The sequence below is a fragment of the Jaculus jaculus genome, chromosome 12 (assembly GCF_020740685.1).
Source record: "Jaculus jaculus isolate mJacJac1 chromosome 12, mJacJac1.mat.Y.cur, whole genome shotgun sequence".
Taxonomy (NCBI): Eukaryota; Metazoa; Chordata; class Mammalia; order Rodentia; family Dipodidae; genus Jaculus; species Jaculus jaculus.
Window position 1 is genome coordinate 107,410,316 of NC_059113.1, and position 17,017 is coordinate 107,427,332.

General features: G+C 46.1%; 1 protein-coding gene across 3 annotated transcripts in view; it reads right to left on the minus strand.

The window, feature by feature from the left end:
• The window catches only part of Hltf (helicase like transcription factor), a 50,197-nt gene extending 34,121 nt beyond the window's left edge, over positions 1-16,076 (minus strand). For all 3 annotated transcript variants that reach the window (XM_045130928.1, XM_045130927.1, XM_045130926.1), the window contains exons 1-8: positions 15,950-16,076; positions 13,960-14,167; positions 12,388-12,554; positions 9,750-9,883; positions 8,909-9,006; positions 7,360-7,434; positions 6,208-6,399; positions 2,772-2,867 (exon numbers count right to left, since the gene is read on the minus strand). In XM_045130928.1, the coding sequence (XP_044986863.1) occupies positions 2,772-2,867; positions 6,208-6,399; positions 7,360-7,434; positions 8,909-9,006; positions 9,750-9,883; positions 12,388-12,554; positions 13,960-14,167; positions 15,950-15,969 (990 nt within the window). In that variant the 5' untranslated portion in view covers positions 15,970-16,076. The remainder of the gene's footprint in view (positions 1-2,771; positions 2,868-6,207; positions 6,400-7,359; positions 7,435-8,908; positions 9,007-9,749; positions 9,884-12,387; positions 12,555-13,959; positions 14,168-15,949) is intronic.
• Positions 16,077-17,017: the final 941 nt, after the last annotated feature.

Here is a 17,017-nt window from a genome sequence, read left to right on the forward strand (position 1 = left end):
GGAAGGTGGTGAGAAAGTGAACAATATATAAATTGATTTTAAATTTTTTCACTCACGTTGGGCATGGTGGTGTACACTTTTAATTCCAGCACTTGTAAGGCAGAAGTAGGAGGAGTGCCATGAGTTCAAGGCCACTTTGAGACTATGTAGTGAATTCCAGGGCAGCTTAGGCTAGAACATTTGAAACTTTACCTCAGGGGGGGAAAAAATCACTCATTTGCCAGATAAAAATTAGCTGGTCTTCACTGGGATGACCCAAAAGGAACCATAGTGCTAAGAGGACGTGACATGGGAGTGCTCAGCACTGAAACATCTCTTTCACACCTTCCAAGGCTCAGGGTCCATAGCAGAAGAGATGGTGGAAAGAATGTAAGAGCCAAAGGAAGGGTAGGACTGCTTATAATGCAACTGACCAGACAAACTGGCCTTGATATCCATGACCTCACAGTGCCTAGCACTATCTTCATATCCACGACCTCGCAGTGCCTAGTACTACCTTCAAAAGACCCTCATAACAGGAGGAAAAGATGATGACATCAAAATAAAACAGAGACTAATGGAGAAAGGGAGGGGATATGATGGAGTGTAAATCTGTAAAGGGCAAAGTGGGGGAGGGGAGGGAATTTTCATGGTTTATTTTCTGTTAAGTAAAGTTGTTGTCAATAAAAAAGAAAAAAATTATTTTGAAAAAAAATTAACTGGTCTTTAACTTTCAAAAGGAATACAAAAAGAAAATGTCAAAAATAAATATTACTAGGAGAAAACACATAAAATAGGATTTACTTAAAAATTAAGAACTTCTAAGCTGGAGAGATGGCTTGGTGGTTAAGGCCTGCAAAGCCAAGGAACCTAGATTCGATTCCCCAGGACCCACGTAAGCCAGATGTACATGGTGGTACATGCATATGGAGTTCATCTGCAGCAGCTGAAGGACCTGGTGTACCTATCCTCTCTCTATTTGCCTCTTTCTCTCTAAAAAAAAAAAATAATAATAATAATGTTTTTTTAAAAAAATAATTAAGGCCGGGTGTGGTGGTACACGCCTTTAATCCCAGCACTCGGGAGGCAGAGGTAGGAGGATCGCCATGAGTTTGAGGCCATCATGAGACTACAAAGTGAATTCCGGGTCAGCCTGAGCTAGAGAGAGACCCTACCTTGAAAAACCAAAATAAATAAATAATAATAATAAAGAATTAAGATTTTTCAAAATAGGATTCTCTGTGCAGCACGTAATAACCCTTTCATTCACCTTCCATAGCCACCTCCACTGGGACTCCTGGGCTGACAGACACAAGACACACTAGTACAGGTTCCCAGGACTACCCAAGAGCCTCCCTTACACCACCAAACATCCTCCCGCCAGCCGGACTTCCTACCCCAGGTCAAAAATGCATCTATGGGCTGGAGAGATGGCTTAGCAGTTAAGGCGCACATCTACGAAGCCTAAGGACCCAGGTTCAATTCTCCAGGTAACACATAAGCCAGGTGCACATAGTGGCGCATGCGTCTGGAGTTCGTTTGCAGTGGCTGGAGGCCCTGGTACGCCCATTCTCCCCCCCCCCCAACGTCTCTAATAAATAAATTGATTTAAAAATGCATCTACGATACACAAGTCCAAAAAAACCAAAAAACATAGCACTGGATATGGTAGGGCATGCTCATCCTCTTAGCACATACATGGGAGACTAACTCAACAAAAACGTGAATTCAAGACTAATTCAGGCTGCACAGCAAGACTCTGTATCAAAGAGAAGAAAACTACAAAAAAAATCTTAGCACTTTATACACTCTCATTAGCATTTTACTTAAAATGTGGTTGGAGCTGGATGGGAGGAGCTTAGTAGAACACTTGCCTATCATGCACAAAGTCCTGGGTTCAATGCTTAGTGCTGCAAAGACCAGCAGCAAAACAGTGGCTGAAAAGATCCATCCCCTAGTATCAACCTAAGCAAATTTAAAAAAATAATATTGCTGGGCATAGCGATGCATACCTTTAATCCCAGCACTCAGGAGGCAGAGGTAGGAGGATTGGCCATAAATTCAAAGGCACCCTGAGACTACATAGTGAATTCTAGGTTAGCCTAGGCTAGAGTGAGACCCTACTTTGAAACCCCCACAAAAAAACAAAAAATAATGTAATAGATTGTTAACGGGAAAGCTTAATGAATCTTTAAAGCATGTGGCCAGGTGAGGTGGTACACGCCTTTAATGCCAGCACTCAGGAGGCAGAAGTACAAGGATCACTGTGAGTTTGAAGTAACCCTGAGATTACATAGTGAATTCCAGGTCAGCCCGGGCTAGAACAAGACCCTATCTCAAAAAAAGGGGGAGAGGGGCTGGGAATTGGCTTAGTTAAGACATTTACCTGTGAAGCCTAAGAACCCCAATTTGATTCCCCAAGACCCACAAAAGCCAGATGCACAAGGGGACACATGCATCTGGAGTTCGTTTACGATGGCTAGAGGCCCCAGCATGTCCATTCTCTTTCTCTCTGCCTCTTCCCCTCACTCTTTCAAATAAATTTTTAAAAAAAGAAAAATTTGCTATAATAATGTCTTGCCTGTAAATGACATTTTCAATTTCCATTTCGATTAATGTAGCAAGCTAGCTTAACCTCAAATCTTTCTACTTTCCAACACCTCAAATACTCTACCGATCTTGGGCAAGAGAGAAATCCTCAGTGGTCAGAGACTGTTTTTAATTCGAAGCTGAAATCAGCCTTGTGGAATTCCCACATGCTTCTACGACTGGAAAGGGCTCCGCTCCCCTACCTTCCTCAGCAGACTCTTCTTCATTCTTCCGGCGAGAAGAGGACGGCCATCAAGGGAGTTGGTAAGAATTACTGCAATGGCGGTCAGGGTCTTACCCTTTAAAATATTTTTAAAAAAAAAGTCAGCTTCTGAAAGCAACTGTCTAGAAAAGGTGTCAAAGCTGATATAAAAACCATCAAATTACTTAATAGGTTGATATTGTATATATGTAAGTACAATGATTGTGATGGGGAGGTAATATGATGGAGAATGGAATTTCAAAGCGGAAAGCGTGGGGGGGGTGGGGAGGGAGGGAATTACCATGGGATTTTTTTAATAATCATGGAAAATGCTAATAAAAACATTAAAAAAAAACATCAAATACCTAACACCTAATGTGATCATTAAATAATGTTAATGCAAAGCATTCCCTTTAGCTTGGATGTGTGTCAGTGAACGACCAAATGTCTCATAGAAAGGTCATTTATTAACCGGCTGCTCTTCCAAGAGTCTACAACAAACTCTCGATTTGATCACGAAACTCTACAACATTTGTCATGTAGTTCAGAACCAATGTAAAATGATTAATAATCCCAGCAAGCAAATGGAGACAGAATCATTCTCAGTAGACCTCACAGGAACATAGAAAGAAGACTGACCCTTTCAGGAGAGTGAGATCAGTCACTTTTACAGAACTCACTTGTTGCCCCTGCGCTGACACTACAGAAAGCGGTGTGGTCTGCAGCCCAGGCGCTGGCCGGTGAGGCGCGGAGGCCTGCTCCGCTCTCCAGGCCCCGCGGCAGGCAGATGCACAAGGTCACCCGTGCGCACAGGGGCACTCGCAGCTGCGGTCTGAGTGCAGCGGCTGGAGGCCGGAGCGCCAATTCTCATTCATTCTCTCTCTCATTAAAAAAAAAAAAAAGGCTGGCAAGTTGGCTTAGCAGTTAAGACAAATGCCTGCAAAGCCAAAGAACCCCGGTTCAATTCCCCAGCGACCACGTAAGCTAGATGTACAAGGGGGTGCACGCATCTGGAATTCATCTGCAGTGGTTGGAGGCCTTGGCATGCCCATTCTTTCTCTCTCTGCCTCTTTCTCAAATAAATAAATAAAAATAATTGACACTACCTACACAAGACCATCATACTAGGAAGAAAAGATCATGACAACAAACTAAGAGAGACTGATTGAGAGGTGGAGGGGCTATGATGGAGAGTGGAGTTTCAAAAAGGGAAAGTTGGGGGAGGGAGGGAATTACCATGGGATATTGTTTACAATTATGGAAGTTGTCAATCAATTTTTAAAAAAGTTAAAAAGCAATAAACACACAGGTGCCATAGCACAACTTTTCACTGCTAGAAAAAGAAAAGGCCAGCTATCTTAAGAATGTTCTGGGGCTGGAGACATTGTTCAGTGGATAAAGTACTGGCCATGCAAGCATGAGGTCTCAGCTCCAATCCCATCAACGCCAGGTGAGCGTGACGTGACGGCCCACCTGCAGCCCCAGCCCTCGGGAGGCAGACGGGGATCTTGAGGGCAAGCTGCTAGCTGCACTAGCTGAATGGGTGAGCTCGGGGTTCAAGTGAGCCTCCGCAGTGAACACAGTGAAAAATGATCCGGAACCTGAGCAGATGGAGTTCGCTCGAAGAGGCCTGGCTGCTGTCACGTCAGTGCCCATCTTGGCCTTGTTCACTTATCACACGCCCCAGGAAGCAGCTGAGTATGAGCTGGGGTCCACAGGAGGTAGCTTCATTTTCCCAGCATACCTCCTTTTGTTCTTGGTGTCTAGAAGCTGCTCCCAAAAACAACAGCATTGTCTTTGTCCTGACCCTGTCCCGTCCCCGTGACCACTGTCAAGGTCATGCTCTTGACCATGACACAACTGTCTGGTGTCACGGCTGTCATCTGACATCTCATGGGCAGTGTCTGCTCATGGCCTCTGACAGATGCTTCATGACTCCAAGAGAACTTCTCACACCTGCACTGCTGCTAAGCTTTTTGGCAGAGCTGGTAACATCAATGTTAGGTCACGCAGAGAACCACGGCATGGAGCTCGTCACTAGGAAGACAGGCTGCAGGAAGAGACAACCCCCCTGCACGTTTGGTGGCAAATCCTCTGTATCACCTACTTGTCGCACTGCTTGTGATGAAAACTTGAGGAAGGAAAGGCTTACTTCAGCTGCCGGCTGCACCTTTGAGGACCCAGTCCACCACGGGGCAGGAGCGTGGAGCAGGGGTGACTGTACCGAGGCAGGAGGAAGAGTGAGCAATGGTCACTGCCAGTTCCTGAGTCTCTGCTCCCAGGTAGGTAAGGACGTTACTCACCCAAAGTTCCAAATTCTTCCCACAGACCAGTTCCAAAGGTCTAACCACCATGTGTTCAGGTTGATTTATCATAGCAACAGCCCTTCTCAGAACCAACTTGCTGTTACTTTCCTCGTTGCTGAGACAAATACTTAACAAAAGCAACTTAAGGGAATGGTGTTCTGGCTCACAGTCCGAGGCAGCTTTACATCACGGCAGCAGGAACATGCAGCAGCGGGCCACGTCACTTCTGCAGTCGAAAAGCCGAGGGCTGAGCGCTGCTCGGCTAGCTCCTCCTTCCTGTGCAGTCCAAGACCACAGCCCACAGGACGTCGCTGTCTGTACTCAGGGTGGGTCTTCCTACCATAATCGACCTAATCTAGAAAGTCCCTAACTGACATGGACAGAGATTGTTTCCATGGTAACTCTAACTCCTGTCAAGCTGACAATGAGTTTAACCATCAGACCTGGCAACCAGGTCACATCACGGTGCACAGGCTGGTCAGTCCTTGCAGCCAGCTCCTCCTTTGATTCCACATCAAACGTCTGAGGAGGGTGCCTCTGTGGCCAAGCCTGGCCGCGGCCCAGCAAACAGGAGCTAAGGACGCAAGCAAAGCTGTGTGGCAGCGTGGGCAGTAGCAGGCTGCTCAGTGCCAATGCTCTCTTGTAGCCGCTGTGACTGCCAACACGAAAGCCCTCTCTTGAAGCACAGTGAGCTCCACTCTCCCAGACGGAGGTCCCGTGCTCTCTCCTGACTGTCGTTCCCGGCAGTGCTTGGGGTCGAGCGCAGGGCCCCGTCCGTGCCAGGCAAGCTTCACCACTGAGCTACAATCCTACCTTTTGACCTTGTAATACAAATCCTATGAGAGGCAGGTTGCCTTGAACTTCAAATAACAAGGAAAATTCAGAATGCACATTTATTCCACCACATCTAATTCTGTTACCTAGTTATCTTAATCATTCCCTGTCATTATGTGTCTTAGCTGGAGACTCCATGGAAGAGCCTACTTGCAAGGTAAGTGAAAACAAGAACACAGTTCTGCATTGAAAGTAAAATTTGGTTGTAAACTGGCATCTATCTTTCAACTTCAAAATTTCTTCCTGTAAAACTTTAATTTCAAAATAAGATTTTACTAACGTAAGGGGGAAAATTACCAAACCCATGTCATCAGCCAAAATTCCTCCATGAACATTTTCTGGCCGATCCTTCTCAGAAAAATTGGTCAGTGTGTTATAGTACAAGTCATTCCGCTGCTCCCAGAATGGAGGAAGGTCTTTACTGTTTTCCCGTGAAATCATCCAAGCTAGAGCTTGTTTCTGATGTGGAAGCAATGGTGTTTCAATGCCCTACAAAGAAACAGTCACAAGGACAAACACAGTCAGTCCTTTCTCTTTTCACAGTTGATCTTAGGAAACATACAGATTATAAAGACAAAAATTCCAAACTTTGCAAGGTATGGTGGCACATATCTTTGATCCTAGCACTCAGGCCTTTAGAGAGTTAGGAGGATCACTATGAGTTCAATGCCACCCTGAGACTACATAGTGAATTACAAGTCAGTCCCTTCCTTGAAAAATCAGAAGAAAGTAGACAGAATTGGAGATTATATAAAGTCAAAGAAGCCAAACCCAAAAAGAAAGCTGGCCAGGCATGGTGGCACACACTTTTAATGTGCTGGGGAGGCAGAGGTCAAGGCCACCTGAGTACTGTAAGGTCAAGGCCAGCCTGAGATTACAGAGTGAATTACAAGTCAGCCTGAGCTAGAGCGAGACTGTACTTTGAGAAAAAAGAAAGGAAGGAAGGGAGGGAGGGAGAGAGGGAGGGAGGAGGAAAGGAAGGAGGGAAGGAAGAAAGAAGCCAGCCAGCTGACCTTATTGCATGTTTTCTCTCCTATGTAGTACTTAGGTTATATGTGTGCATCTACAGATACATACATACATGAACAAATGACATGAAAATAGAAGGACGACTATTTGGGAAAACAAAAGGCAGGAAAGGAAAACTGGGTATTAAATATGGTCAAAGTACACTATATACTTTAACAAAAAAAAAGTCACTACAGCCGGGCGTGGTGGCGCACGCCTTTAATCCCAGCACTCGGGAGGCAAGGGTAGGAGGATCGCCGTCGGTTCAAGGCCACCCTGAGACTCCATAGTGAATTCCAGGTCAGCCTGGGCTGGAGTGAGACCCTACCTCAAAAAACCAAAAGAAAAACAAAACAAAACAAAAAAAAAGTCACTACAAAATCTATCATTTTGTAGAACAAACATATATTAAGAAAAAATTTTAAAATATTGGCTCAGTACCTCAGCTGGCTCCATCTCATGAGTTTTATCATCTTCTTTTAAGTCTTCAAACAGTTTGTCAAATTCTGTTTTAAGCTACAGTGAACAACAATAAGAAACATCATTAACAAACTAATTAGACTGGAAACTGTACCTAATTCAAAGAGTTCATGCCATTTCATTAAACAAGTAAAATATTTAAGGGCACATAAGTTCTTGAAAGTACTAAAACTATTTGCTGAACAAAGAACACATTGATTTTTCTACAAATGAGCAACTAAACTGTTTTGTTGTTGCTGTTGTTTGGTTTTTTGAGGTCGGGTCTCACTCTAGCCCAGGCTGACCTGGAATTCACTATGTAGTAGTCTCAGGCTGGCCTTGAACTCATGGCAATTCTCCTATTGAACTGTTTTTGGATGAATACAGAAAAGAGCTACCTATCACATCCTCTTTCACCATGAACTCAGGTGAGTTCATGGTGGAAGAGGGGGCAAAAAGAATCTAAGGGTCACAAGAAAGCTTACACTGCAATCTTCTACACACAAAATGGTCTTGATATTCATGATCTCACAGTGATATTCATGATCTCATATTCATGATCTCACAGTGCCTGATACTACCTACACAAGACCTTCATAATACGAGGAAAATATGACATCAAAACAGGAGACTAACTGGAAAGGAGATTCAATGAAGGGTGGATTGGAGAGGGAGGTAATAAAGGTAGGAATTATCATGGTTTATTGTCTATACTTAAGGAAGCTGTCAATAAAAAGTTTAAAAACTTAAATTAAAAAAAAAAGAGCCAGGCATGGTGGCATGCACCCTTAATCCCAGCACAAGAGAGGCAGAGGTAGGAGGATCACCATGAGTTCAAGGCCACCCTGCGACTACAAAGGGAATTCCAGGTCAGCCTGGGTGAAAGGGAGAATCCTACCTCGAAAAAGCCAAAGAGGTTTGGAGAGACAGCTTAGCAATTAAGCGCTTGCCTGTGAAGCCTAAGGACCCCAGTTTGAGGCTCAATTTCCCAGGACCTTGTGCCAGATGCACAAGGTGGCGCATACATCTGGAGTTCGTTTGCAATGGCTGGATGCCCTGGCATGCCTATTCTCTACCTATCTGCCCCTTTCTCTCTCTCTGTCACTCTCAAATAAATAAATAAAAATAAAATTTAAAAAAAAATCTTTAAAAAAAATCATTTTATGTAAGAGACCAAACCCAGTTTCTATTAATTACCAAAGGATACCTGTATCTCTATCACTTTGTTTGCCCATGATTATATTCCTTCTATTTGCACACAACAGGTTCCATTATAACTTAACAATATATCTAGAGATCACTTAACTAGGAAACATAGTTATCCTGCTCTTTTACAAAGCACCAACATTTCATTGAAATTTTAGATTATAACACACAATAAATGCACACCTGAAGCAGGCCCCTGTGGGAACACTTGCTATCCCGGTACTTTGGAGGTGTGGGCAAGAGGAGCAGTTTAAGGACATCCTGAGCCACACGGCCCGTCTGAGGCAAGCCTGGGGGGATGCGGCCTGTCCGGCTGCGGGCTTACCTGCTCAGCTGTCAGCTGCACTGCGGGCTGAGCCACTGCACTACAGCTGGGCCCAGCTCTTCCAGAGCCCCAGGCATTCTCCAAATTGAATACTAAAGCTGTAATTTACCAATAAAATGAACAAAACGACCAAATTAAATGAGAGCAAAGCTGAAATAGTAAACAGCATCAAAACCCCCCCACACTGGGGCAGCTCAGGATAGCACACTTGCCAACTGCAAAAAGAATTTTACAAACGTGCCCTACCACCGAGCTAAATCCTAAAACCTAAAAAAAAGAAAAGCCAGGTGTGGCGCACGCCTCTAATCCCAGCACTCAGGAGGCAGAGGTAGAAGGATCAACATTGAGTTTGAGGCCACCCTGGGCTACAGTAAGACCCTACCTCCAAAAAACAATAAAAAAAAAAAAAAAAAAAAAAGACTAGACAGATGGCTTAGCGGCTAAGGCGTTTGCCTGCAAAGCCAAAGGACTTCGGTGGATTCCCCAGGACCCAAATAAGCCAGACGCACAAGGTGGTGCATGTGTCTGGAGTTTGTATGCAGTGGCTGGAGGCCCTGGCGTGCCCACTATCTCTCTCTCTCTCTCTCTGTATATCCCAACCCCCCTCAAATAAATAATATAAATAAATAAGCTGAGCGTGATGGTATATGCCTTTAATCCCAGCACTTGGGAGGCAAAGGGAGGAAGAGGCCCTGAGTTCAAGGCCAGCCTGAACTCAGCGTATTCATATGGAGTTTGCCTGCAGTGACTAGAGGCCCTGGCATATCCATTCTCATTCTCTCAAATAAACAACATAAAAAAATACTTAAAAAAACAAACAAACAGAAAACATCAAACTTACTTTTTGGTGCAGGAGCCAATTTAAATCCATGTTTCTTCAACTGATCTAAAACTGCTTTTCTATTTTCTTCCTTCCCCCAAAAGCTCATGTGGAGAGGCATGGTGAAAGCATTGTTCGCCCCGAAAGGAACCACCCTGTTAACAGTCAGGAAGAAGAAATGAGGAATTTAAAGCTATTTTTACAGCAATTATGAAGCGATGAAGTATTTAAAGTATGCATATGCCACTGAGACACGGAAATGGAAGAGACCAGCTGGGCACACATGAAAGGGACAAGAAATAAATCCAACAATCAGGAGGAAAAGCTGGCTGTTAAGAAACAAACTGCAGACTGGAGAGATGGCTCAGCAGTTAAGGGCCCTGCCTGCGAAAGGACCCAGGTTCAATTCCCCACTACCCACATAAGCCAGATGCACAGGTGGCACATGTGCTGGAAATGAAATCTAGAAATTTTTGGTTTCTGACACTTTTTCCCCTCAATGTAAAATTTCTAACTTTTTTTTTTTTTTTTTTTGAGGTAGGGTCTTACTCTACAGGCTGACCTGGAATTCACTATGGAGTCTCAGGGTGGCCTCAAACTCACGGTGATCCTCCTACCTCTGCCTCCCGAGTGCTGGGATTAAAGGCATGCGCCACCATGCCCAGCTTAAATTTTGTAACTTTTGATTTCTAGATTTCATTTCCAGCAGGGAAAGAAAATAAATCTAACACAGCACACAGGGTAATTTTTTCTGAGTAAATGTGAATATGTGGGAGTCAGAATGCAACTATAACTAGGATTGGAGCTAACAAGATATTAATAGAGCGAGATAGGAATATGTTAATTATTCTTTTCCGGATTATACCGGAACTAGCTGATTGGAAGTCAACTGTACTAAATTGATACTAGAAGAATAAGACCCTCATCAGTAGATAGAAACACATAGGAAGAGCCAGACTCCCTCGATGAATTACTAATCTCTTATCAGCCACCCCTACATTGGCACAACTCTAGTTGAATGAATTTGAGGAGGACTCTCAGTAGATACAGCCACCTTAACCCGATTCTTCGCCTTCCACTTTATCCTTCCATTCATCGCTGCAGCCCTAGCTGTAGTTCACCTCTTATTAATTCCTTCATGAAACTGCCTCTAGCAATCCGTATACTGCCAGCACTCAGGAGGCTGAGGCAGGAAGACTGGTGGTTCAAGGTCAGCCTGTATTATAAAGACCTTAGTACAAACAACCAAAAACAAGTGCGGTTCCAAGTATGGTGGTACAGGCCTGTAATTCTAGCACTCAGGAGGCTGATGCAGGAGGGGCACAGTGAACTTAAGGCCAGGCTGGGCCACAATATTAAGGGAAATAGAAACAGTATACAGGCAAAGTGAAACTCACACCTCCAGACCAGAGGCTGCCAGTTTACAGCTTCTGCCTTCAACAGACATTTCTAAATCCCACAACCTGTGCACCCAAAAGGTTTGCCAACATGGAGTGTACTAGCTAACATTTGAACCAGAGTCGATTTTTCTCCATGGTAGTAACAGGAAAATGAGAGGACAACTATTTGATGGCTGGGGAGGGGAGAGAGGAACGAAAATTGAGAGCTGGGCTGCAGAGATGGCTTAGCAGTTAAGGCGCTTGCCTGCAAAGCCTAAGGATCCATGCTCTCCAGGCCCCACGTTAAGCCAGATGCACAATGTGACGCAAGTGCGCAGGCTGCACAGGACAGCACACAAGTCAAGAGGCAAGGGCTGGCGGCCCTGGCACGCCCATTCTCTCTCGTACACACTCTCTCACTTTCTCTCTGATAAAAAAGCAATAGTAACTTTTTTTTTTATTTGAGAGTGACACAGATAGAGAAAGGCAGAGAGAGAGAGGGAGAGACAGAGAGGGAGAGAGAGAGAGAGAGAGAATGGATGCACCAGGGCCTCCAGCCACTGCAAACGTACTCCAGATGCGTGCGCCCTCTTGTGGGTCCTGAGGAATTGAGCCTTGAGCCAGGGTCCTTAGGCTTCACAGGCAAGCGCTTAACCGCTAAGCCATCTCTCCAGCCCAATAGTAACTTTAAAAAAAAAAAAAAGGGGGCTGGAGAGATGGCTTAGCGGTTAAGCGCTTGCCTGTGAAGCCTAAGGACCCCGGTTCGAGGCTCGGTTCCCCAGGTCCCACGTTAGCCAGATGCACAAGGGGGCGCACGCGTCTGGAGTTCATTTGCAGAGGCTGGAAACCCTGGCGCTCCCATTCTCTCTTTCTCCCTCTATCTGTCTTTCTCTCTGTGTCTGTCGCTCTCAAATAAATAAAAAATATTTAAAAAAAAAAAAAAAAGAAAAGAAAACTGAGAGCTGGGGAGGCTGAGACTGGAGAATCCCCAGAAACTCATGGTCCAGCAGCCTGGCATACGCCAGTGACCAACAGAGACACTGCCTCAGACAAGGTAGGAGGGGAGTACCACCACCCGAAGTTGTCCTCTGACCTCCACATACATGCCATGTCATGCATGTGCCCACACTGACACACACAAACACACATGCACACAAGAGATAAGAAAAAAAATGAACTCATGACTAATAGTATAGTAATGAAAGACACCTCCAGAAGCCCTAACAGATTCAAAGACGATTATGATCACAGTATTAACACTGAACTCTAAAATGCATTACCCTTCTATTTGTGCCAATTTGTGGTCCATGACATGAGCCAAGGCAGCTGCAAGATCTCTCTTCAAATGGCCAACCTGATCTCCATTCACATTATTGACTCTAATGGCATTCTTGTCATAGGGATTATCAGGCTGTCTTTGCAATGCAACCATTTCATTATTATTTACCTAACAAAAATAAGAAACAGAGATAAATATAAATAGTAATGGCATGACCTCGTTAGACTGCATCTGGGATTTCCATTCAATTTTTAATGCTACTGCTAAACACAACATTAAGGAAAGAATATTTGCTTGAGCTCAAATTAGAAATAATGAAAAATATTCTACTTTTCTAATTTATATTTATAGGGAAGTTGACTAATCTTTCTGTTTTGTTTTCTTTTTTTTTTTTTCTTCGAAGTAGGGTATCACACTAGCCCAGGCTGATCCGGAACTCACTTTATAGTCCCCCAGGCTGGCCACAAACTCACAGCAATCCTCCCACCTCTGCATCCCGACTGGTGGGATTAAAGCTGTGTGCCACCACACCCAGCTTGACCAATCTTAAGTACCTAAAACTTACATTCGACTCTAACCTTACAGATCTCTACTTCCTAAAAATTTCAACATTAACTTCTGAAAATTAGGCAATCACTATTCACCGCTGCCTAGGTGCCGAACATCACCGTAGGCACACTGCTGTCGGGCAGTGCCATTATCCCTACGCTATGTAGGGAGAGACTCAAGCGCAGGAAAGTGAAGGCCACAAAACCAGCAGCAAAGCTAGGGTCTGAACCCAAGCATGCCACTTCCTGATCCTGGATTCTCCATAATGTCCAACACACACGGAAACACGCATATACATGCACAGCACACACACACATGCAAAAAAGACAACTAAGCCGGGCGTGGTGGCGCACATCTTTAATCCCAGCACTGGGGAGGCAGAGGTAGGACGACACCCTGAGTTCGAGGCCACCCTGAGACTCCAACAGTGAATTCCAGGTCAGCCTGGGCTAAAGTGAGACCCTACCTCGAAAAACCAAAAAAAAAAAAAAAAAAAAAAAAAACTTTATCTAATAAAAGTTGTTTTTAGCAATGAGGCGTGGTGGCGCACACCTTCAATCCTAGCACTTGGGAGGCAAAGGCAGTACTTATATTTTTAGTTTAAAAACAATTTTGTTTTGTTTGAGGTAGGGTCTTGCCCTAGCCCAGGCTGCCCTGGAATTCATTATGTAGTCTCAGGGTTGCCTTGAACTCATAGCAATCCTATCTCTGCCTCCCAAGTGCTGGGATTAAAGGCATGTGCCACCTCACCCAGCTTGTGGGTAAAACTTTTAACTTTCTTGGCTTTATCTCCTCAGCTTAGGAAAAGTATAATGAGAGTCCTATGTCTCAGAGCTAGTGTAAGGATGAAATGACAGTGCACACTGTAAGCCTAATGCAAACATAAAACCATCCTAGAGTATCTGACCTGCCTACAGGTATTTCAAAGTAAAACATTACCTGCATGTACCACCTCAACAGTCTTGCTTTCTAGGTTAAAACCACAAACACTGGGATTTTCTTTGGTATCTACTTTTTTACTTACTACTCCTGTGTAATAGCGCAGTCCAACCACCTGACCCCTCAAAGTTCCAAACAAAACTGAGTCAGGCTCTTCATCACTGGTCAGGAAGTCATCTGGTGGAAGGACATCTTGGAATTCAAAACGGGGGAAGAAAGTTGGATAGGAGAGGCGTGGAAAGTTTCCATTAGCTCCACATTGGACAGACTGCAAATACTTCCAAACAGGATCCCTATTAAAACAATCAAAAAAATAAAAATAAAAATAAAAAAGCACAGGGCTGGAGAGTTGGCTTAGCCATTAAGGCTCTTGCCACGAAGCCTAAGAATACTTGTTCAAATCTCCAGGTCCCATATAGCCAGACACAAAAGTGACACAAGTGTGCAATGTTGCATATGCACACAACAGGATGCATGTGTCTGCAGTTTGCTCACAGCAGCTGAAAGGCCCTGACGTGCCTGTTTTCTCTCTCTCTCTCTCCCCACCACCCTCTCAAAAATACAATAAGGCTGGAGAGATGGATTAGCTGCCTGGGAAGCCTAAGGACCCAGGTTCGATTCCCCAGTAGTACCCACTTAACCAGATGCACAAGGTGGGGCATGCACCTGGAGTTTGTCTGCAGTGGCTTGAGGCCCTGGTGCACCTATTTTCTCTCTATCTGCCTTTCTCTCTCGCACACACTCTTAAATAATAAATTTTTTCAAAAGCAGAGACTCAAGTGCTTAGCCAAATATATCTGAAAGATAACTGTATTGATAGAGCAATAGTTTCTTCACACTTGAAATCTTACAGTAAACTGATTAACAATTACTCCTGCTTATACAGGAACTGAGTAAGTGGTGAAGCTATGGGAAGATAACTCAGGGGTTAAAAGCACTTGCTTGCAAAGCCTATAGCCTCACAGTTCCATTTCCAAAACGTCCATGAAAGCCAGTCACAAAAAGTGACTTAGAGCATCTGGAGGCAAAAGGCCCACCGGTACACACACACAGAAATCAGTGAAAGAACTGAGTCAGCAGGGGAAGACTTCTAGGAACCAGGAATCTCTACCAGACCTCTGCTGGCTGAAGGGCTCACAAACCTGTTTCCTGGTGAAAACCACCTCTTTACATGAAAATGTATGTGACGGATTAAAATGTGGTATTTACAATTAAACTGAGGTGCAAAAACAAAAGTTATCAAATACAAAGTTGCCTTTATGTTTTCAGGGAGGACATCAGAGCATGCACTATAATTCCCTCGTAACAGAATACACTTTAAAACTATGACATCGTAGGGCTGGAGAGATGACCTAGCGGTTTGGGCGTTCGCCTGTGAAACCTAAGGACCCAGGTTCAATTCCCCAGAACCCAAGTATGCCAGCCAGATACACAATGGGGTGCATGCGTCTGTTGTGGGCTTACAGTGGCTGGAGACCGTGGTGAGCTCATTCTCTCTCTCTCATAAGTAAAAACTATGACATCTGTCAACTAATTAGTTAATTTTTTAATTTTATTTGCAAGCAGAGAGAGAGAGGGAGAGGGGGAGACAGACAGAAAATGTGCAAACTCCAGATACTTGGGCCCACTTATGCATCCGGCTTACGTGGGTACTGGGGAATCGAACCCGAGTCCTCTGGCTTCTCAGACAAGTGCCTTAACCGTTAAGCCATCTCTCCAGCCCTAATCAATTAAAAATAAATAAATAAAACTAGGACCCTCCCTTACCAGCCCCACCACCTGTGGGCCAAGGGCAGCCCTGGAAGCGTCACAGCGGGAAGGAGCAGGAGCCCGCTGGGGACGGGGCAGGTGCAGGGAGCGCGCACGCTCTCCGGGGAACAGACGCCCCGGGCGGCGCCGGGCGCTTTCCCGCCGCCCGGGCACAGCGGACACGCAGGCTGCCGGCCCGGCTGTCCGACCCCAGCTCGGGCCCGCCCGCCGGCTGACGGCTCCCCAGGGCCGGGGCGGCCTGCCGCGGGGCTCGGCCCGCCGGTCCTCCCGGGCCCGCGACCCCGCGCCGCCCCCGCCTCCGTCACCTCTTGAACATCCAGGACATGGCGCCGAGGGGGCCGAGGGATGCCCAGGGCGCTCCCGAGCCGCTCGACGCCGAGGACCGGCAGCGAAAGCGGGCCACACGCCGCGCCTCCGCCGGCGTCAACACCGACGCCCGCCGGCCCGCCGCGGCCCCCGAGAGACCCGCGGCCGCTCCGTGACCGATGCTCCGAGCGTCCAATCAGGACGCGGAGGCTGCGGATCTTGGCCAATCAGAGCACGGCACGCGCGAGAGCTCCGCCCCGTGCTTCGGGCGCAGGGAGGGGCGGTTCCATCCGGGCTCTTCCCCGGCCTGGCGGTCGCGCGGGAAAGCCACGAGGCCGCCCTCGGGAGGGCAGGTGTCGTCCGGCTGATGCCGCCTTGCCTGGGGACCAGAAGTGCGTCCCTGAAGCTGGCCTCACCCGTCCTTCCTCGTCTCCCCTCCGGTCGGCGGAGGAGTGCAGAGCCCTGAGGACCTGCGCGGCCCGCTGTCATTTTAGGTCTCCTGGGCGCCGGGGAGCCGCGGAGCTCAGAGCGCCCTGGTGCACGTGTACAGACCTGCCCACCCACCCTGGTTCGTGGTGGTTCGGTACTTGTATGTCCACTTGGGGAGGGTCTCATTCTACCCAGGCTGACCTTGAACTCACTCAGGCTCAAGCTGACCTGGAACCCATGGCCATCCCCTTTCCTCAGCCTTCCCAGGGGCTGGGATTAAAAGCCTGAAGCACAGGGCCGGGCATGGTGGTACCCGCCTTTAATCACAGCACAGGTAGGATGGCTGTGAGTTCAAAGCCACCCTCTACAAGTCTGACTACATAGTGAATTCCAGGTCAGCCTGCGCTAGAGTTAGACCCTACCTCAAAACACCAAAAACAGAAAAGTCTGAAGCCCAAGCCTAGGAAGTTTTTCATTGCTAAGTGTGAAACGAAGTGTTAGGGGCTCAGGAAATTCCTTGAACCCCAAACCCTTGGTTCATGTTTGCTTTTAACAAAAGAATTGGATAAAATAAGATTGAGGAGGAGCCCTGCATGGTGGCGCATGCTTTTAATCCCAGCACTAGCACTTGAGAGGCA